Source organism: Bos grunniens, chromosome 26, assembly GCF_055505025.1.
Source record: "Bos grunniens cultivar Pamir isolate PY7600 chromosome 26, Bosgru_T2T1.0, whole genome shotgun sequence".
Lineage (NCBI taxonomy): Eukaryota > Metazoa > Chordata > Mammalia > Artiodactyla > Bovidae > Bos > Bos grunniens.
In genome coordinates this window covers 14,007,126-14,029,753 of record NC_141190.1, presented here as the reverse complement: position 1 = coordinate 14,029,753, position 22,628 = coordinate 14,007,126, and the positions used below count along the sequence as shown (strand labels likewise).

At 38.3% G+C, this 22,628-nt stretch overlaps 1 protein-coding gene and 1 pseudogene across 30 annotated transcripts in view; one reads left to right on the top strand and one right to left on the bottom strand.

The window, feature by feature from the left end:
- The window catches only part of CPEB3 (cytoplasmic polyadenylation element binding protein 3), a 348,047-nt gene that overhangs the window by 187,263 nt on the left and 138,156 nt on the right, over window positions 1–22,628 (top strand). For 2 of the 30 annotated variants that reach the window (XM_086378588.1, XM_086378587.1), the window contains exon 4: window positions 8,507–8,826. The exons of the other annotated variants lie outside the window; for them this stretch is intronic. In XM_086378588.1, the coding sequence (XP_086234714.1) occupies window positions 8,507–8,628 (122 nt within the window). In that variant the 3' untranslated portion in view covers window positions 8,629–8,826. Of the gene's footprint in view, window positions 1–8,506; window positions 8,827–22,628 lie in introns of those variants that run through there. 30 annotated transcript variants of the gene reach the window in all.
- Window positions 19,922–20,423, bottom strand: LOC147344048 (elongin-C pseudogene; annotated as a pseudogene).

The window sequence follows — 22,628 nt, the reverse complement described above, 5'->3', positions numbered from 1 at the left end:
TTGTAGGGAGGAGCCAAAGAGGCTGAGTAAGGGGCCTGGGTACAGCAGCAGCTGTTTTTTTCTACCCTCTCCTCCCTCTATAAATTTTCTACATTATCTGGGGATTCAGACGTGTAGGGTTGGCAAGTGTTGGCTATCCTGAACAGTCTAAAAGTTGAGTGAGTAAAAGAGGCTTCATGAGATTTTGGCATAGTGAAGATGCTTTATTGGCAACATATGCCAGATATTTGGGTGCATGCCCTATGCATTTTCAGGCCTGACTTTGACAGACTGGTCTGTGTTAAATATAAAATACTCTGGTATGTGATTAGGAGCCTCAGAATTTTGCTTGATTTTGTGGCTTTGGGGGAGGTCAGTTCGTGTGCCATTTAGCGATGTGCTACTGAAATTCAAAGGAAGGTGGTAGTAGTTACTCCCGTGGAAAGCTCGTAGGCCACAGGTGTGAGGGTGCAGGGGCGTCAACTGATGCCAGCTCATGTGCACGTCCATGCCCTCTAACCAGTGACAGCAGTGACATGCAGAGATTGTTTACCTCCTAGGTTTGTTTCCACAGAAATCTTGTCAGATGATCAAATTTTAAACGACCTTTCTCTGTTTCAGTGAGAAGTTTAAGACATGGACCTGAAAGTTCTGAAGTGATGACTTTGATAGCATGTCACTTATTGAGAGGTTTAATTAGTAACCTATTTGGTAAATGTAGTTTAGACATTAATACGAGGTGTGCATGGACACTGAAGGATGGTATAGTGAAGCCTTGAATTGACCATTTTGGACAAGATAGGAAAAATAATAGTGGATAGAAATGGAAAGGGGAGTTAGGAGTTCCCTAGGAAGCAGAGAAGAACAGATGTTAAGATGTGGGTATCTGGATCCTTATGTTAACTGGATAAGTGATTATATTATAATGATACTGTCAGAAGAATAGTTGAATTGGTGTGACTGGAATATATGAGTCTGATGTGTGGAATAGTGGGAATGAGGATCTGAGAGGTGATCAGAGGTCAGATGATGAAGGGCTTTGGTATTTGTTCTCCTGAGAAGCCTGGACAGACAAGTGTTGTCTTACTGGAAAATTAGGTTTATCTGAAGGGGGATGTTAAGGGTGATGTGGGGTATGGAAAATGGTTTCTTATGAAGAATAGCTAACTATAACTTCACTGTAGAAAAGAAAACTAAAAGGAGATGAACTAATGATCCTCAAATAAGGGGCTGGTCACTATGGTTAAGAATAGTAGTGAGGCAAGTATAAGAAAGAACTTTCTAACTAGAAAGAATTGTCCTACCGTGGAGCATAAGTCTTCAGTTTTCAGTCATGTTCTCTGGAACCCCTGCACCTGAGGAGATACTTTAAGGACCACTATGAGGAGGAATATCTAAGAGCTGGGGCTCTGAATCCCTATACTGCTTCACCCTGAACAACTGTGTTCAGGGAACAGATGTATTTGTTACAGTTCATTTGTTGGAGGAGAGAGGATTCTGCTAATACATAGAAAAAAGCTTGGGGGAAAAATGACTCGAGACTGAAGTGAGCCTCATTTTTTTTTTTTTAACCTTAGCTCTTCTTCTACATTAATTTTATTTTTGGCTGTGTTGAGTCTTCATTGCTGCTCAGGCTTTCTCTGGTTGTGGCTGAGCGGGGGCTATTGTCTAGTCGTGATGTGGGGGCTTCTCATTGGGGTGATTTCTCTTGTTGTGGAGCACAGGCTCCAGGGCACAGGCTTGGTAGTTGTAGCACATGGGCTTAGCTGCTCCTGGGCATGTGGGATCTTCCTGGATCAGGGATCAAACCCGTGTCTCCTGCATTGGCAGATGGATTCTTTACCACTGAGCCACTAGGGAAGCCCATCAGAATACCTTGATGAAGTTATTCTAGCAGAATCAGGGAGAATATCTTTGTGTTGGTTATAGAAGTAATTCCTGTTTTGTTTGGAAGGTTGCTTAAAGATCTGTAAGTTTCCTGTAACATTTTGTAAGCAATGAGACAGAATATTATGGTAGTAATAGTGCAAAGTGCAGTAGCTCAGTCGTGTCCAACTCTTTGCGACCCCGTGGACTGTAGCCCACTAGGCTCCTCTGTCCATGGGATTCTCCAGGCAAGAATACAGGAGTGGGTTGCCATTTCCTTCTCCAGGGGATCTTCCCAACCCAGGGATCAAACCCGGGTCTCCCGCATATTAGTAGTGAAAATTTGAGTGAGATGTTTCTTTTTATTAATCTTGGATTATGAGAGGAGCTGGAGGGCTGCAATCCATGGAGTTGCAAAAGAGTTGGAGAAGACTTAGCAACTAAACAACAGCATAATACTAAGAGCAAACTCTTGAAGGATGGGAAATTTGTGGAAATCCTAAAAGGAATTTCTGTGTATTTTCAAGGACTGTACAGGTTTGAAATACTGGCTGTTTGATCTTGGTGGTTAGGAATAAAAGCTTTGCAAATGTCCATTGACTGATGTATTACTTTACTAGGGATACTATAACAAAATATCATAGACTAGGGGCTTAAAGAGAAGAAATCTGTTTTCTTGCAGTTCTGGAGACTGCTGGTCCAAAATCAAGGTGTTGGCAGGGTGGTTTTTCCTGAGGCCTTTCTCCTTGGCTGGCAGATGGCTGCCTTCTTGCTGTGACCTCACATGGCCTTAACTCTGTGCATGGGTGCCCCTAGTATCTCCTCCTCTTAAAAGGACAGCAGCACTTGTGGATTAGGGCTTACCTTTATGGCCTTATTCAACTCATTTATCTTTCTAAAGACCCTGTCTTCAAATATAGTCACATTGCTACTTAGGGCTTCAACCCTTGAATTTTAGGGTGAATGGATTTCAGTTCCTAACAACTCATAAATGGATCAGTTGTAGTGTTTCCAAACTATGGAATATTGCTCAGCAATAAAGAGAAACAAAACACATGTAATAACATATATAAATCTCAAAAACATTATGCTAAAGAAAGGAAGTCAAACACATTGATTTCCATTTGTATGCAGTTGTATAAAGGGCAGACAAAACTAAGAAAGTAGATTAATGGTTGCCAGGGCCCATGGTTCAGGGGATAAGATCAACAGCCAAAGGGCACAAGGAAATGTTTTAGGGAGATGAATTGTTCTGTATCTTAATTATGATGGTACAAGTTACATGACTGTATATGATTACCAAAACAGATCAAACTGTAAACTTACAGTGGAGGAGTTTTATTGAATATAAGTAATACTTCAACTTAAAAGAGAAAAAGAATAAATGCTTTAGAGCCAGTGTGAACCTGAATTCCGTCCCAGCCCTGATGTTTATGTAGCTGAATAACCTGGACCAGTCATTCTCTTTGGGCCTCAGTTTGCCCATCTGGAAATATACATTATGGTAGTTGCTTTGGGAATTAGAACATAAGCATTTAGCATATAGTGCCTTGATCACAGTAAATTATTAGGTTGTTATATGGTATTTCTTTTCCTTTATGAAATATGTAAGCAACACTAGTATTATACTTGCCAGTTATTAGTGTTATTTTTTGAAAAGATTTTTTTCTGAGAAAAATGGGTAAGAGTTAAAGAGGAAAGGGTAGGAAGAAGGGATTTTGAAACATGCAAATACTTTATGGGAACGTAGCAGATGAAAACGTATCCCATCCCTTCAGGCATCATTTTAGCTGCTAAGTTTATGATAAGTTGATCTTTTCAGTTATAAATTGCCAGATTTGAAAGTTACTGAGCTAAAACTCTTACCTGCCATTATAAAGACAAAGATAGAGGCAGTGCATTCATGGGACAAACTCCATCACTCCTGCTCTTTGGGAATTTACAGCCTTAACTAGGAAAAGGGGGATATTTTTGTACTAACTTTAAGATCCTAATCCATCTTAGGTAGATTTTTTTTGCATGACTAGTACTTAGATGGAAGCTGAAAGGGAGAGACCATTAGATGTTCTAATAGAATTTAATTTTGAATTTTGAAATGGTATTAAAAAATAAGTTTACAGGGTGTTCTTAGAAACTGATTTTATTGCAAGTAAAGGAATTAACAGCTTGTCCTATAGTCAACAGTTTTGACAGATATTTCCAAGACAGTAAAATGTTGTGTTAAGATCTTTGTATCTTGTTTGTTTTCCTAAGTATAGCATCTCAGGGACTCTGCTTAAGTTCCTGAAATGGGTACGTGCTACTTTGATCCACAAAAGAAAGAAGCTAGAGCTCTCTCCTACCGCCTCACGCCATGCACAAGTGTTTTTGAACCTCTATAGTTGAATCTGTGTATGATGTTACTTTGCTACAGAAACTTCAGCAAGTTTGGATAAATCCATGTAGATGAAGATTTAGTTTAGATTTTAAAATCAGATCACAGGTTGTCCTTAGAGAATCATGTGTGTGAGCGCAGCCGTTTCAAACCTAGTGCGGCCCAAGTCTTAAGGAGTAACAGCCGGTCCGTTTTATAGCAGAGCCTCCTGTGCCTAACACAGCACCATGCTCTTAACATGAGGGTGCCATTCACAGCATTATGCCATTAATGTGAGGGTGCCGTTCACAATGCACTGGTCATTGATCATGGAAACTTGTTTTTAGAGTAACTGGCACATCCCATATCTCATAGTACATGCACCCTTTTATATTTATTGTGATGGATTGCAAAATACGTTTTTTTCAGTTTTGGATTATTCCGGTTTATGCTTTGAAGACTACAAAAATTTAACATTTTGGGCTTTCTACGTTAATCTTTTATCCCAGGGAATTGGTCTAAAATGTATGTACTGTTTTTTTTTAATTCAAGTGTAATTATATACCAAACAATGTACAGACCATAAATATATACGTAGCCTGATGTATTGTCACAAACTTAACACAGATTAACCCATGCCTAGATCAGTACCCCAGAACCCCACCTTAGGTTTCCTTCCAGTTAATACCCCTAGCCAAAGGTAACCACTACCTTGACTTCTAGAAACTGAATGTAGCTTTTTAAAATGAGGTCTAAAGTTGTTTAATACATGCTGCTGCTGCTGCTAAGTCGCTTCAATCGTGTCCGACTGTGAGACCCCATAGACGGCAGCCCATCAGGCTCCACCATCCCTGAGATTCTCCAGGCAAGAACACTGGAGTGGGTTGCCATTTCCTTCTCCAGTTTAATACATAATGAACAGTAAAAGAATTTTATCTGTAATGGTGATGATTCTAATAAAGAATTAAAGTTTTTGGAGGAAGTAGATAGGACTTTGAAAATGTATCGTATCTTGTCATATCTGATATAAATTTGCACTTTCATAGACTACATTACTAACATAGAATACTGAACAGTCACATTACTTCCTTTATTTCTATGTGGGATCGTTTTGTGCTGGCTCATGTTAGGTTTATGTGTTCAATACTCTTTCTTGTTTAAAGCTATATTTGTTCTCGGGAAGCACTGCTGCTGTGCTCCCAAATTTCTCTCCTTGGTGTTCTTTTCATTACCTCTCCCTTAGGGAAGAGTTTGACTCTAATTAGTCTATTTGCAAATAGCCCTTATGAGCAAATTTTTAATCACCAACACAAGTGGCCTACATTCAGAAGGCCATCATGACGTGCATTACTCCTTCCTTTGATTGCACATATAGCTAACAAGCCATATTTGCTGAATACTAGCTTGATACAGAGCTTTCTGCCCAGTGCATTAGAGAGTATTAAAAGAAGCATAACATACTGAACTTTTCCTCTGGGAATTTAACAGTATAGTGAGGTGGTTGAAAGTGTGGACTCTGGAGCCAGAGTGCTTAATTCATATTTCAACTCCACCACTTCCTAGCTGTGTGATTTTAGGCAAGATACTTAATTTTGTGTCCCATTTTCCTCATCTGTAAGAAGAGAGCAAAAGAATACTTAGGTCATAAAGTTGTGGAGTATATTAAATGATACTAAAATACGTTAAGCATTTTGAATTATTTCACACACATAGTAAAAACTCATTAAGTTTTAGCAATTACAATAAAAATTACCACAGATATCATAGGTAAACTGTTGAAATTGGGACCAAGGTAGCAAGTAATTATTCCACAGTGCATGATTAAAGCAAATTGAAGCATCTCAGATCACTGCTTTAAATTGGCTTGATCCAGCCAGTCCACCCTAAAGGAAATCAGTCCTGAACATTCATTGGAAGGACTGATGCTGAAGCTGAAACTCCAATACTTTGGCCACCTGATATGAAGAACTGATTCATTTGAAAAGACCCTGATGCTGGGGAAGATTGAAGGTGGGAGGAGAAGGGGCTGACAGAGGATGCGACGGTTGGATGGCATCACCAACTCAATGGACACGAGTTTGAGTAAACTCTGGGAGTTGGTGATGGACAGGGAGGCCTGGCGTGCTGCAGTCTATGGGGTCTCAAAGAGTCGGACACGTCTGAGCAACTGAGCTGAACTGATTCCATGTGCCATCTTTGCCTCCATGTTATCAGAGTCTCCAGACTGATAGGAGCCAATTTACTGTTCATATCAGTAAATGGAAAAAGAGAAGAATCTGTAAAAATCATGAACCGTTTAAAGAAACTTTGTTTAAAACTCCCAAGTATTTGTGAAATACCGATCTATTTTTGCAGTTTCAATGTGCGAAATAAATAAAACCTCTTTCAAGGCAAAACAAAAATACAAAACTCCCAAGTATGTCTTTTGCAACTCTTCCCTGTCCCCCATTCAGGATGTTCTTCCCCTTCCCCTTGACTGGTTCTATTCACTTTGTGTTCTCTATTACCTGGACGTTTAGCAGTTAAAGACTTAAATGAGCAGCATTTTCATTTATCTTTCAGGGATGTTAAAGTCTGATGAGTCATTTGTACCTTAGTATCATAATCAAATTCTTTTTCATTGAGTATCTGGCCAGAAATCAGATAGAATGAAAGAATGGGAATGTATTGTTTGGGAGAGAAATGAGTAATTCTGAAATACAAAATGTTTTATTTCCTCTCTAAATAGAGGTTTTATAGTGAGGAGTGCTGGGCAGCATGACATCACTGGGGATGGGAGAAAGGAGAAAGAAATAAGTGGTAGGACGTCAAAACTTACTATCCTCTCTCTGGTTTAAGTGTTGTCCATTAGTGTTAATTTACCCATGTTATTTATTATAAGTGAAGTAGGCTTTGGGAGGAACCGAGCTAGGAAACTACCATTTACTACACATTCTGTGGGAAGACGAATTCCAGGTTCCAAATAATGAAAAGTATAAATGTTCCTAAAAAATTTTTCTAGAATGCATTCCGCTTGTAAGTAAACAGTAAACGCAATGTAAATTCAGAAGAGGTATTTTTCATTGAAAGTTAAAGCGATGACAGAGTTAGGGGGAGTATGTAGAGTTTGAATAATCCTTTTAATCTGTCTAACCCTTTTTAATATTTGTGTCATGGGAAAGTGAAAAGGCCAAAAGTGTGTTGATGAGGGTGAGTACGGTGTCTGAAGAAAAATGGGAACTGGAAGAAGATGAGGTTAGCAACTGGTATTTCAACTTTCTAGCTGAAAAGTCTGAATTCTTTTCCTAGGAGAGAAGTAGTTCTCTTTAGTTCTGCCTTATGCTACAAGTGTAACCCCAAATTATCCTTGTTTTTTTTTTTTTGGTTTAAAGTTAATATGATAACATTTCATGCCTTTAAAAAATGGATTAAATAGAGTTCTCATTTAAGTTTTACTGAATGTGGGGTTTCAAATTTGAAAAACTTTCCACTTTGAAAGTCATTTTAGATGACAGGATCTCCTGGTAGTATATGTATGATGACAGTCTAGCTCTGTTAAACATTGTAACAATGTACTTTGTGGGCCTTGAGTTTTGAAGGGGAAGATAATCTTTAAAGTACTCTATTCTTAAGTATGGGATGTACCCATGCCTTCTTTCTGGTTTTTCCATTCATTTTCTAGATGAAAAAATATTGTTTCCTACACCTGTAATACTGTATGGAAAGTAAATGAGGAGGCTTAGAGAAAACTTACAGTAACACATTCTGTAAAGCAACAGCTAATTGTGTAAAATTTTTATGCAGTTTTCAGGGCAGACTGTGAAGTGTTTGTGTGTGTGTGTGTGTGTGTGTGTGTGTGTGTGTGTCTACGTGTGTGTGAAGAAATTTAGAATGACCACCATACACCACAGTTTTTACTTGTTTAGGATGAATGCTTTTTTCTTCAAAGTGATGTCTGGTGGTAGTATATAGTACGAATGAAGATTTAGAAATCAGAAAATAATTTTACAGAACTCTATTTATCTATATCTGATACAGATAATGGGCCACAATATAAATCCTTATAAGATTTGTTAAACTTAAGCATCCATTATATCCTTTCCAGTGGCTTCCACATCCAGTTGAATTTCTCTTTAAGACTGTGATTTAACTTGTGCTTCATAAAGGTTTTTTTTTTTTTTTTAATATAATATGTCTGTAGTCAAGTTGAACAGTATCTCCAGATTAATTCCGAGAATACTTAGAAAAGGTTTGTGTGAATGTTTTTTTATTTCTAAATTCAGCATTTTGATACAAATACCCATGGTTTTCTTCTGTGTTTACATGCAGCCAGGAGCTATGGGCGAAGACGAGGTAAAATTTTTTTAATGAGATCTTTTGCTTGCCAAATTGTGAGTAAATATGAGTGTGTGTGTGTGTGTGTGTGTGTGTGTTTATACTCGTGTGTGTAAAACAATAATTATGGTGTGGTATGATGTTCTAGCTTAATTATTTTAGTGAAATAATTCTCTTATCTCTTTTGTTATAATTATTTTTCAATGTTAGTTGGTAATTTGTTCTTCTAATCCCAATAAAGACATAGCAAAGACTATTTCTAACTGGAAGTTTGTGTTATATGGTTTATTGTGAATGATCTTAAGGGAATAAAGGCCAAGCATATGTATTTTGTTGTTGTCCTGTCCTCACTGTGTTCTTTTCACAGTACTTAGAAGTTAGGCTTTAGAGGGCAATTCTTGATCTTAGTAGATTGACTGGTGAGTTTTTTCTGTGTCACATCCAGAGATAGATTTACCTTGAAGCTAAATGAAGCTTGAGTTTCAGGTACCCTCACTTTCAGGGGATCCGTTCCAAGTTTTCTACTTTATCTTTGTTTTCTTTTCTTAAAGAGAGGTCCTCTACTTACATAGGCTCTAAGGTCCATAAAACTTGCATTCTCTCCTGTCTACACCCAAGCAAAGTAATATTGCTTTCATTTATGTATTGCTATAATCTTTCTAAAGCATTTCCATATCTGTAATTTGTTAAATAATATTACAAAGTAGGTAGGGTAAGCCTAATATAGTAGAAAGGTATGAAATTCAGGGTCAAAAACTTTGGTTGGAACCACTGCTTTATCACTAATGTTTGGTATCCTCGTCTATAAGTTATGAAGTAATAAAATCAACCTTGTCCAACTTCAAGAATGTTAATTAGTTAGGCATCCCTGGTGGTCTAGTGGTTGGGACTGTGGCTTCTATTGCTGGCGCCCTGGGTTCAATCCCAGGTCAGAAACTAAAAAAAAATTTTTTTTAAGAATGTTAAGTTAGTGAATTAAAGTATAAAAAATGAAAGAGGAAAACTTATCCATATAAACTAAACTAAAAGCATTCCACAAATGCCGGTTGCTTGGTGCTCATTTGCAAAAGCTGGGAGAGATGAAGTAATTTGCTTTGTGAGCTCAAGTTAAAGTCAGAGCCAAGACCGGAACCTTTGTCTTTTGGGTGCTTGTTGGGTGATGTTTATCATTCATCAAGCTGTCTCTGACTCTGTAGATGAGTCCTGAAGAGAAGATAATAATATTAAATTGATAGTATTTATTCCACAGTAAATATTTGTTGAATAGGTGCATATCAGCAGGACTCCATATGTATTTGAGTTACCACTGAAGCATTCTTTCATGGTGGAATCACATAGTCAGTTTTGTTTTCACATGATGGTGAAGAAAAACATTTGTATAGTTATTTTTTAATTATGACAAGACCATTTAACATTTTTTCCTCTTATAATTTAAAAATTTTAAGTGTAGAAAATAATATTACTATAATTATTATGTAACATATTTTTTTTCTTGGTGCCAGGAAATTGATTGCTCTCAGGGAAAGAATAGAGAAGGACAACATCTCAGGGGCAGATAACAGAGACTGTTCTCATCTTAGGCACTGGTCAGTCCCCAGATCTTGTCAGTATATTTCCTCTAGTTTCTCAGGCCTTCCCCGTCCCTTTCCATTCTGTTGTTTCATCTTTCTGAAACACCGTTTTGTCTTTCTTACCCTCTTTCTCCACTCAGGAACTCCATCATCTGACTTCTCCTCGTTTCACCAGCCTCATCATCTTCCACTTTTCCTACCTCACCTTCGCCTTGACCAACCCTTGTGCTTTCCCACTGTCTAGCCATTGCAAGTACTGTCCACCCTTCCTCTCATTTACTTAACTGAAATCTATCTTTAGTTCATGCATTCAAGCCTGACTCAAGCTTTACCCCGTCCAGGAAGCCTTTCCCGGCAGCCTTACAGGCCATGTTTTCCTCTGCTTCTGTTGGCTTACTTTCCTTCTGCCTTTTCTGTACGTCCTCATTCTTCAACGGGAGATAAGTTCTTTGAGGACAGTTGTCTCATGTGCCTTACACTGTGACCTACATATAGTTAGCACTTACTGAATGCTTATTGGTGAGGATTGTTTTGAAGTCAGACCCCATGTCTATGCAGACCAGAATCTGACTTTGTATTTTTTAATTTTTATATACTTAAAAATCATAGTATATTAAATACTAGGCATCAAAAATATAAGATCACCTATAGTTTCTCAACTCCTGAGAAAATAATTACTCTTCCTAGTTCCATGTTACCTTCCCCATCTTTATTTGTAAGGTTTGACTTAATCGTTTTCAGAAGCCATGATACCTTTCCATCAAGTGCTAAGCTAAACACTGCCTAGATTGACTTGGTAACTGCTCTGTAGACGTCTGCAGTTTGATAGTTGTAGATGAAGGAGATAATGACAGAAATGTGCGTGTGTGTCTGCGCATACACACACACACACACACGTGCGTGACAGAGAAAGAGTGTGACAGAGCACTGAAATACTTGAGTGTTGACTTTCTGTAATGAGAAAAGAACAGCCAGTAATTTTTTTATCCCTGCTTTTATTTAGTCTTCTGTTTCCAAAACCGAAAAAGAAGAAACGTCATCTTTTAAAAATGTGGTAACGTAGTCATACAGGATGGGGCAGGTATACCTCATATTTACTCTCATTTTCTGAAATAGACTCATCTGGACCAACATTACATGGTATAAATTTGATGATCTGGCCAATTTCCTCACACTTGTTTATTTGTATGATCAAGGATTGTATTAATGCTTGATTTCTTTCCTGTAAACAAAATTTAGGATTTCCCCTAAAAGCATAAAAAGTGAACTTGCTGATGTGTGTTGGCTGTAACTTATATTCTATGTTTTACATACATGTTGGTAAACATTTTAGGAATAGAGGGCAGAGGGAATTATCTGTGACAGTTTCGAGATCAGTCCGCAAAATTTAGGCCAGTGAAACCTTTCATCTTTTCTGATAAAGCCTGGAAAGGCTTCCTGGAACAGGTAGAATTTCAAGAACTCTTTGGATGATGGAAAAGGAATAGGAAGTGAAGCATTCCAGGTATCTGATTCAATGTAAAAGAAAGCTCTGAGGTGAGACTGGCATGGCCAGATGCTTGGAGCATGTGCCTGTGAGTGTATGCAGTGGGGGCCAGCTGGAGAGGAGAACTTGGCAGTGAGATGATCTGTGCTACCCTGATGAATGGTTTTTGACACAGATACTGTTGGGCTTTAGGAGCAGGGTTTCATGATACAAGTAATGAAGACAGGAGAAAATTTGGACATTGGTTGACAGCTTGGTTGGGCCATCAGGTATTGGAGGGTAGACTTTGGCAAATCAAGTGCCTCCAGTAGTACAGCTGAAGCAGTAGCAGTTAGAAAGAACAATTAGGTATGAAAGAATAGGATCTGAAACTGAATATTGATTGTACCCCATGGACTATAACCCGCCAGGATCCTCTGTCCATGGAATGCTCTAGGCAAGAATACCAGATTGGGTAGCCATTTCCTTCTCCTGGTGGTCTTCCCGACCCAGGGATCCAACCCAGGTTTCGTGCATTGCAGGTGAATTCTTTACTGGCTGAGCAACTGGGGAAGCCCCAGTTGTATATAAAAAATTTAAATATTCAATTGTATTTCCCATTGATTCCCACTTTTACTTTAGAGATGTGTTCCAGTAGACAAATGTTGATTTCCCTTGTGGAATCAGAATGACAGCAAAGAATCTTAACATTTTTCTTCCATAGTGTTCTGACTTTCACAAGCTTTTATATGTGTTTTCCCATACAGCTGCAGCCCCTGTTAGAAACTAGCCTAATAGCTGCTGTTATATGTGATATTTACCTACACATTTTACAGCACACTTGATTAAAATATATGTTGTGTTTTCATCTCATACGAGTTTTTATGGTCTCTGGGAGACTTTTGTCCATATGCAGAGATGTTGGCTATGCCAGTGCTCTTGATGTTTAACAGAATTTCTTAGTTAAAGAGCAACAAGGAAAATATGAAAGATCTTTTTAAGTAATGTGAATGAGCAAATGGAAAGAATGATTGGAGTTACTTTACTATTGGATTTACTGTGGATTGGTGTTACTATTGTAAAATGTAGTTCTGTGTATACTTAATCTATAAAAATCTATTGAAATTAATGGATGATTTAGTCAATAACAAAGGTTCTAAGAATCCAATAAAACAAACTTGTGTATGAACTTGGTGTTGTCTTTCTGCCAAAAGCCTGACCAAGGGAGGAGAGATCAGCTGTATCAGTGAGACCATGGTACAAACATGATATCCTGCTAATTCAAACCGGGTTGTGCGAGCTATCTTGTCTAGAGGAATGGATGGTTCCAGAGTGAAACATGGACAGCTGAAGAAATATCTGACTGTTCACAGCTATGGTATCTGAAGTATTACTGCTTATAGTAATAGGAAAATATGAGCACAGGAGATGGTGAGTGGAATAAGATCACTATTTTTTCGCTTTTGCAAAGAAGTTGGTCTGGAAGGAACCTACATTGATTGTGAAGGAAGGGTTCTGGGCTGTCTACCTTAATTTTGTTAAATGTTTGTGTGCCCACTGTGGGTCAGATGGTGTGCTAGACCCTAGCGGTCTCTCTTCTGAGTGTTCACTCTAGTGGAGGAGAGAGAGATGATACATTTTTATATTCAAACAAATATTTTTATACGCAAAAGTTTTGTTAAGTACTAGGAAGGAAGAACGGAGAAGGCAATGGCATCCCACTCCAGTACTCTTGCCTGGAAAATCCCATGGGCAGAGGAGCCTGGTAGGCTGCAGTCCATGGGGTCACTAGGAGTTGGACACGACCGAGCAACTTCACTTTCACGCATTGGAGAAGGAAATGACAACCCACTCCAGTGTTCTTGCCTGGAGAATCCCAGGGACGGGGAAGCCTGGTGGGCTGCTGTTTATGGGGTCGCTGAGGGTCGGACACGACTGAGCGACTTCACTTTCACTTTTCAGTTTCGTGCATTGGAGAAGGAAATGGCAACCCACTCCAGTGTTCTTGCCTGGAGAATCCCAGGGATGGGGGAGCCTGGTGGACCACCGTTTATGGGGTCGCTGAGGGTCGGACACGACTGAGCGACTTCACTTTCACTTTTCACTTTCGTGCATTAGAGAAGGAAATGGCAACCCACTCCAGTGTTCTTGCCTGGAGAATCCCAGGGATGGGGGAGCCTGGTAGGCTGCTGTTTGCAGGGTCGCACAGAGTCGGACACGACTGAAATGACTTAGCAGCAGCAGGAAGGAAGAATGGGAGGATCCTTTAAAGGAGGATGGTTTGCTCTGAAGAGATGTTGTTTAAACTCAGACCCTAAGGATGGAAAGACAAGATGGAAAGTCTGGAAACATTTATTTATCTTTAAATAAATATTTTATTTTGGAAATTTCCACATACACAAAAATAGAATTGTTTAATGAACTATGCATTCATAACTTAGCTTCAATGATTATCAACATTTTTGCCTGTCTTATTTCTTATATTCCCCTTCCTTTTTTCCTTTAGAATATTTTAAAGGAAATTCTAGACATCAAAATACAACTGTTTTAAGAGGCTTGAAGTGTAGTACTGATGAATGTTTATAGCATTGATAAACCTTGAAAACATCATGCTAAGTGAAAGAAGGCAATTACAAAAGACCACATATTGGATGGTTCCCTTTTATGAAATGTCCAGAATAAGCAAATCTGTTGAGACAGAAAGTAGACTAGTGGTTGCCTAGGGCTAAGAGGGTTCCAGGAAAATGGGGAGTGACTGCTAATGGGTTAAAAGGATGAATTGTATAATAAGTGAATTATTTTTTAATAAAGTATTAAAAAAGGGTAGTGGTGAAGGGGAGAGGAGCTTGAGGCAAGAAAGGACTTTGTGTTTTTGAGGAAGTATCAATAAATAGAGCCCAGAATGGCTGAGCTTGGTAGGAGAGAAGCGGGGTGTATTAATATGAGTTTGGAGGAAGAAAGGAAATCTGATCTCAATGGGCTTTAGCTCCTGGTAAGGATTTCGAATTTGATCCAGGTATAAGAGGAAATCTATGAATGTTTTAAAGCAGGGTCAAGTGATCAGATTTATGTTTTTAAAAGAGCACTCTGGCTTTTGTTTGGAGTGGAGTGAGAGGAGAGGTGGGTTGTCTAGTTCAAAATGATGGTAATAGTCTAGGCAAGAGAATATGGTGTTTTAAGATAGGGTAACGCAGTGGAGTTGGAGAGAAGTGAACAATTGGAAGCTACATTCTGGGGACAGACTCAACCCTCTCTAATGGCGTTAGACCAAGGAATTGAATATGGAGAGCAAATAAGAAGGAAGACTCAAAAATGGTGTTCAGGTTCTAGCTTGAACACTTGAGTGAAGTGTGATGCCACATATCAAAATAATACTGAGCAAGAATAGGCTTCAGGTAGAGGTTGAGTTCATTTATAAATACATTACGGTTGTGATGCTTAAGAGATAACCACATAGTAATATCAACTAAGATGTATTTTTATCTATTTGTATTCTAATATTAGGGTTTTATGTAAGATTTTTGTGTAATCAAAGGCATGCTGCTACCCTCAGAGATGGGAAAACCTTTCATCTAGTTCAAATCTTTCATGAAAACAAAACTCAGATAAGTGAAATGTTTTATCCAGGGTCGCAGAGTAAAGCCGAGGCTAAAACTTGACTATCCTGACTTATAGGCAGCTTTTTTTTTCCCTCTGCCTAATAAGCCATATGAAATGCCTCATAAGCCATTTACTAAAACATCCCCAGAGTAATTCATTTCTGAGTTCTTTCCAAAACTAAGAGGAAAAGCTTCAGGTTTGGAGTGGGAATATTGGGTGAAGAGTGCCCTGGAGCTGCTGGATTGACAGCAGAGATGTGGGAGCTCAGAGGGGAGGTCCGAGCAGTTTTGGCAGCACAGCATGGCCAGTGGGCTGCCATTCTGCTTCTTAACTGAAAATAGATATCAGAAAACCAGACCATTGGTGAAAGAGAGAGCCAAATGGCCAACGTGCAACGATTAAGAAGTATTTCTCCTGCTTTTGCTGACTTATTGAGTATGAATATATTATGTGAAAGTCTGAGATTCTAAAGCAGATTTATATGCTAGGTACATAAGAATATAAGTTTTGGTAAGTAACATGACTTACTTAAAATGTTTTGCTCGTGGGAAATGCTTTTATTAAAGAAAAGAAACATGTCAGAGAGCTACTAGTGTTAGTGAAGTGGGACCTCTCATGGGACACAATTTGGGTACAGCCTCTTAAGTTTCAGTTTCTGGTAGCACGTGTCCAGAAACTAAAATTATACCAGTCTTCCCAGGGACTGTTTGTCATGAGGGAATGATTTATGTCAACCAGATGAATGCCTGGACAGACTAGAATGCCAGTGTTTCAACTTATCATGGAGATGGATGTAACAAATAAAACTTCAGTGGCTGATTATTTATCTAGTAGTTCAAGTCACCTTTTCATAATAATTAATTAATTAATAGAACAGTCCTTCAGGAGCTTATAATCGGAGCACAGGGAAATAAATTGTTTTCAGGATCTAGAAAGATCAGATGAGCCATTCTGTTTCACAGAGTCATCCCAGCAGTATGATAAAATCCTCCTCTCTCCTTTTGGTTTGCACTGGGAAATGCAACGGATTCTTAATCTACCCTTCTGTCTTTTAAATGCTTCCTGCAGACTGACTGTTTTGTTCTGACAGGACTTGAGGCAGTCATGTTACAGTAAGGTGGACTAGATTATAGATTTTATATTCCATTTCTGAAGATACTTTTCTTAACTTGATTGAACCTGCATGTTTCCCAAGGCTCCGTACACTTCACACAATGTCTCTCTTAGTTGCTGTTTGCTACAGACAGATCATCTGCTTTTCAGTGGTTCTTAAATTGGAGCATAGGAGTCGCTGGGGAAATTTGTTAAAAGTGCAGATTTTCAAGTTTGACCTCTTTGATTCAGATTAAGTAGATCTGGGGACTGAGTTTATTCTTAGGTCTTACCTACAGTTAGAGAAACATCATATATGTGTGAATTCTTAGCAGTTTCATTTCCAGGGGCAAATTCTTTCCTGAAGTCTATGATACTCTATGTGCGAAGACAGAAATTTACTTTCAAAACCTTGGAAAGTTTCTTAAGTGCCCATAACCAATTTTTAAAACAGGTCAAATTTTTGCAGTTAACTCTTGCTTTTATTTATTTATTTTTGCCAAAATACTCTGGGGAAGCTGTGGTTATGTTGGCTACACAGAAAGAAACTTCTCTTTGTTCCAGCATATCTTGAACATCTGGTGTTTCTCCTAGCTGCTCTGGTTCAAGACTTCCTCATATCCCAGGTGGACAAGTCCCAGATTTCTTCAGAATTGCACCCCATCTGTCCTCTCCCTGGGTGCACATTGTTAATGGAGGTGATGGTAGCTTTGCTGGATTTGGGGTAGAGGGAAGAACATGGTCAGGTTGTGACAGGAGGAAGATGGATTAGATGGGAATATCAGTCTCTAGGGAGTGAGTACATTTTTTTTGTTTTTAAAGAAAAGCTAGTATTAGAATGAAATAGCAAATTTGGAAAATGTGGAAATTTGCTTTTACAATATAGAGTGTCATATGTAATGTTTGAACAATCAGAAGCAAGAGAAGAGATCTCAGTCTTCTGGGAACAGGATCCCAGAAGGATCCTCAAACCCATCTGTTGTGTTCCAACATTTATTTATTTGCACATGGTATTTTCCTTTCTTGTCTGCTGCCTCACTGTTAACACTTATTGAATACCTATTTTGTATGCCCTTATTAGGACGTGAAAATATAATGGTGAACAAGATTAAATTGGTCCTTGTCCTAACAGAGCTTACAGTTTCATGGGGTCGGGGAACAACATACCAAGTTAAAACCCATATGATACCATAATGGTAACTAGGGAAAAAAAATGTTAGGAAAAAGTGCTGTAAATGGATGGGAAAGGGCATCTATTCTAATCTAGAAGGTCAGGAAAGTTCCAGTTGAGTTTCACTGACTTTTTAGCCTAGACCTGAAGAATCAATAGGACTTAATTAGAAAACTGGGGAGTTGAGAGGAGGGTGTTTGTTTTGGGTGGGCGAACACCTTTTCCTTAAGGCCTGAGGCAGGGAAGAATAACAGAACTATCTAAGGAGGCCTGTGTCATTGGAGGTTAGTGAACCAGAGGGAGAGGCAGCAACTCTTAATGTAGGAGTTGGGTGGGCGAACACCTTTTCCTTAAGGCCTGAGGCAGGGAAGAATAACAGAAATATCTAAGGAGGCCTATGTCATTGGAGGTTAGTGAACCAGAGGGAGAGGCAGCAACTCTTAATGTAGGAGGGTTAAGCAGAGGCCTTACAGTTTACAGAGACATTTTTGTACTTTATCCCCAAATTAGGGGGATGTGGCAAAGAGTGTGGTCATGTTCAGATTAATATTGGAAAATGGTAACCTTGGCTGTTTTGTAGAGAAAGCATTGTGGAGTACAAGGTAGGAATTAGCAGATTGAGTAAGTTATTATATAGACTCTTGAGACTGTTAGTTCAGGGGAGAGATGATGGCAGTATGGACCAGGGTGTTAGGACTGAAGGTAGAGAGAACTGAATGAAGAATTATTTTGTAGCATGAGGTTGTAGGACTTAGTGAGAGACGGATTAGATGTGGAATATGAAAGAAAGGGATGTCAGGATTGACTCCTAGATTTCATGATTGAATTGAATGCGAATAGTTACTTTCTTTTTTTTTTTTTTCAGTCAATAATCTTTATTAACATGCAAGTGTCATTTGCCACAAGATACACAGTTTTCCTAATCTTTCAGTTCTTTTTCAATATTTTAAATTTGAGGTTACTTCTGGATCTAACATACAAAGTAACCTACTAAAGTGGGTCAGAGTTAAACTTTATTCTAGCTATTACCTTGACCTTTAAGATCATCACTTAGGTTTATAATTGGCATTATTTGTCACCAAGTAGCAGAATATAATTCTTGTACTTGATAATCTTCTATACTAAAATATGTACCAGTATGTCTTAAGAAGTTACTAAAATATATGCAATTAACATTTATATTTAACTGCTTTCAATAAGCTGGAAAGTACAATGTTAGGTCTTCTAAGTGGAAAAATTACTTTTATAGATCTTGGTTGTTTGTGGTCTTTGCAAGTTCCAGAAAAACTGGTCCATATTAAACCAGTCTCAAAGAAGCTAAAGGTTTTAATTTATAGACCCTGTAGTGACAGCTTTGTTTTGCTACTAAGATAAAGACTATAGTAAACCCAACTCTAGTGCTGCTTTTCCCATGACTAAGCAGAGACACTCTTACAGTTCTTAAAAAAATTTTGTCTTAGTATAGAAGCTGAAAGGCCTCTCTTTTAAGTTTGACTTCAGCAGAAGATCCAGATTATGACATCCTGTCTACTGGGAAATGCGTTAAAAGAAGATGATAAACCATATCAAAGTGCATTATAAGATCTGCACTGCATCTCTTCAGGTTTTAGTATTTTATAACATTTCAGCCGAGTGGAGGAAGACTAAAATAGTTCAGAGAAGTCTTGTTCTTAGGATCTAGATGAAGTTCAGGAGTCTTTTAAAGCATATTTAAATAATGAGAAGTGTACCTACAAGGGACTATGTAAGAATGAATATTGTAAAGGAAACTTTATAGTCAGTGAAAGTACAGTACTTTGGATTGGCCAAAATGCACAGTGTACATGAAACCAAATGCACGTGTAATTTACTTGTTGACCATGTGGCTATGGTTCAAAAAGTCCCTGCTCCAAAAGCTGTACCTAGTACTCTTCCAAACTGATTTTAAATAAAGTTTTTTAATTGTAGCAATAAACAAAAAGACAAGATACACTTAAAACAATACTGCAGTTTATCAAAAGACACATAAGAAATTTCAACTCTCATGTCTTTGACAGTTATAAAAATCAATATTTTGGCTAAGTTATAAACATGTTTATAATGCAATTATATGCAATTGCATAACTCTAGTAATGCTAATGACAGCTATAAGATCAGAATAGGTTTTTTAAAAAAAACACTAAAAACATAAAAATATGTAGCCCCATTATTTACCTGTAGAACGTGTTCAATTTATGCCTAAATTTCAGCATTTATTTTATCATCACTTCTCTAATTTAAAAAAAATCACATCCAAAGGATAAGGCAAAACCACCTACGAATTGGTATATTCGTTTATTTCTCAATTTGTGAAAATGTCCTTAATTCGTTGATGTAGCAAACAAACTTCAACTCTGATTGCTATGCAAAAGAACAGAAGATAATCTGCTTTGCAATGAACTTTAAAGTTCAACTGCACACAGGCAACATGCTATATATGAAAAAATTACTAACTGAACTACAGGTATTAAATACTGAAAAAGAGTTAACAGTTTATTATTATAATTTACTTTATTTAACAATCTAGGAAGTTCGCAGCCATCAGCAGTTCCAGTGCAATTTCAGGTGCAATTGGGAATTCAGGAATCTCCGTGGAGCTGTTAGTGTAGCGAACCTTGTAGGTAAAATACATGCATACTTTCGATAGCACATGTGAAGGGATCTCTCTAAAATTGACTTCATTAGTTTCATTCTCCACAAACTGACCTGGGCCACTCAACATGGCTTTTATTGTTCCTGATGTTAGTGCATGTTCTCTCTTTACAATAAACTCATGACCATCTGAAGATATCAATTTGACATACATGGCATCAGGGCCCTCACAGCCACCATAGGTTTTCTCTTCTCCATCCATTATGTTCTTATGAAATTCTACTTTGCGTCCACAGGAACTTTAGCAGTTTCTCGTCAGCTCCGCAGCTACTGCAGCCACCGCACCGGGTCCCCGCGCACCGCCACAGCCCCTACACCAGGGCCGCCCCCCCACCCCCAGCTGCCTGCCGCTGTGGGTTCTGGGGCAGCAAGCCCGAATAGTTATTTTCATTGAGATTGTAGGAATGTTAGAGAAGCAGGCTTGGCGGGAAAGATAAGAGCTGTTTTGAAAGTTCTTTCTCTATGGATTCTTATTCTTCATGTTTGAAACTGTAACTCCCACAAGATTCTGCTCAAAATTGCCCTCCTGTGAAATCGTTCTGAAGCTCCTTGAAGCCCCTGCCCTACCATTTTCCATAGAGCAGTAAATTGTGCCTTGCATCATTTGGTAAAGTCTTCTCTTAGTATTTCTGCCTCTATTTGATAATTGGGCTTCCCAGGTGGCTTAGTGGTAAAGAATCGGCCTGCCAATGCAGGAAACTTGGGTTCGTTCCTTGGGTCAGGAAGATCTCCTGGAGGAGGAAATGGCAACTCACTCCAGTATTTTTGCCTGGGAAATCCCATGGACAGAGGACCTGTCCATGGGGTCCAAGGAATTGGATACGACTGAGTACGTATGCATGGTCGCATTTGATAATTTATGTGCTTGCCTTTCTCTCTCCCCAGACTTGATTTCTTGGGCAGGGACTACCAAATAGCTCTTATTTGTGTGATGTTCTCCAAATGTGGATAAACAATTCTACAAGTGTTTTCCACTGAGTTACATAGTATGTTAAGATTTCCTTTATCTTAAATTCAGGTAATACTAGATTAAGTTATTTTACTACAGAACTTTCCCCAATCTTTGTATTCTAATATGGCTTGTGAATCTCTGGGAAGGGCATAATGTGTGTAGTATTTTCCAATATTATTTAGTTCTCCCAACCTCTCCCCCACCAGACTTTGTTTTCTGAGCATCTCATGTTACTGTTGTTGAGTGTAGGAGTTGGTGATAGGAACAAAGGTGGGAAATGCTGGTTTGGATGTACGCTTGTCACAGCAGAGACATAGTTCACTGAGTGTGGACTACATGAAAAGCAAACCCGCCAGCCATGGGCGAACATCTCTGGGTGTCTTTGGGAAGCTTGTTTTGCCTATAGTTGTTGCAGATCTAGTTCTTTTACTCCCACTGAACAAAACAGACATCAGGGGATGAGAATTTACTGTCTCTTGTTTGCCCTTGCCAGGCTAAAAAAGCTAGGTGACATGAAGTGACAAATTGTGTTCTGTTTCTTTGTAGCTTAGCTGGGAAGAGTGGAACAAAAAATTCTTTGGTCCTTTTATTTATTAACTCTCAACATCAAAACAGTGCCTTTCTTATACCACCTGGGTTGTTCATAAAATAAACAGACTTATATTAGTAACTTTTTTTTTTATAAAAGAAATAAATTTTTAGTATTTTTCTAAGGCTATTTATATTCTGTTTTAGAGAGTTGGCTATAGTGATGCAGAACCTAGGTCTCAGGGAAATAAAGAGTGGAGAGACTAAATGAGAAAGACAGTGTCCTTTTTTTGAAAAGTGTATGAATTTATTTTAGAGGGGAGTTTTTCTCATTTTCAAAAGTTAGAAAGTTCAAGATAATTCATTTTTAGAGTAGAACCTAATGGAAAGTTTTACCAGGAACTCACTGACTCAAACTGGAAAAAATACATATATTTTTTAAACTTAAATTTTATTTTGTAATGCCAGATGGCACTATTGTGTTGTATTTATTAACAAATTTTAACTTCTGGCATCTTCCTAATCGCATGTGGAGAGGGTAGGGGCCTTTGCTTCCTAGACTATAGAATTAACAATGGAAATCATTTTTTTGAATGATATAAAATACAGCTTAGTCACAACCACATCTACATCTGTATATCCACATCTTAATTTATATGTTTTCATTCACTTGTCCCATCTTTTATTATTGTAGATGTTCATTTCCAAATGGGAGTAACTTGAAATGTCAGGGACAAATTGATCATTTTTAGTCCTGCTCTCAGCTTCTGTCATCAGTTTACTATCCCCCCGCCTATCAGGGCCAGTCTTTAGAACTGAGCCTCTGAGGTTACCATAAAGAGCAATCAAAATCTGTGAATAAAGATTTATCTTATTCTTCCCTTTAAGAAATGCCTGGGTAAAGGGAAAGTGATTGCTGAATACTCTTAGCAGCAGAGATAGGGGCTGTATGAGTAAAATGTAGTGATATTTTTTAGCAGCAAAAAACAGCTGCGGTTTTTTATGCTTCTTGCTTAGTATCCATCCGGTCACTTCTGTGCTGTACATACCTTTACACAAAAAATGAT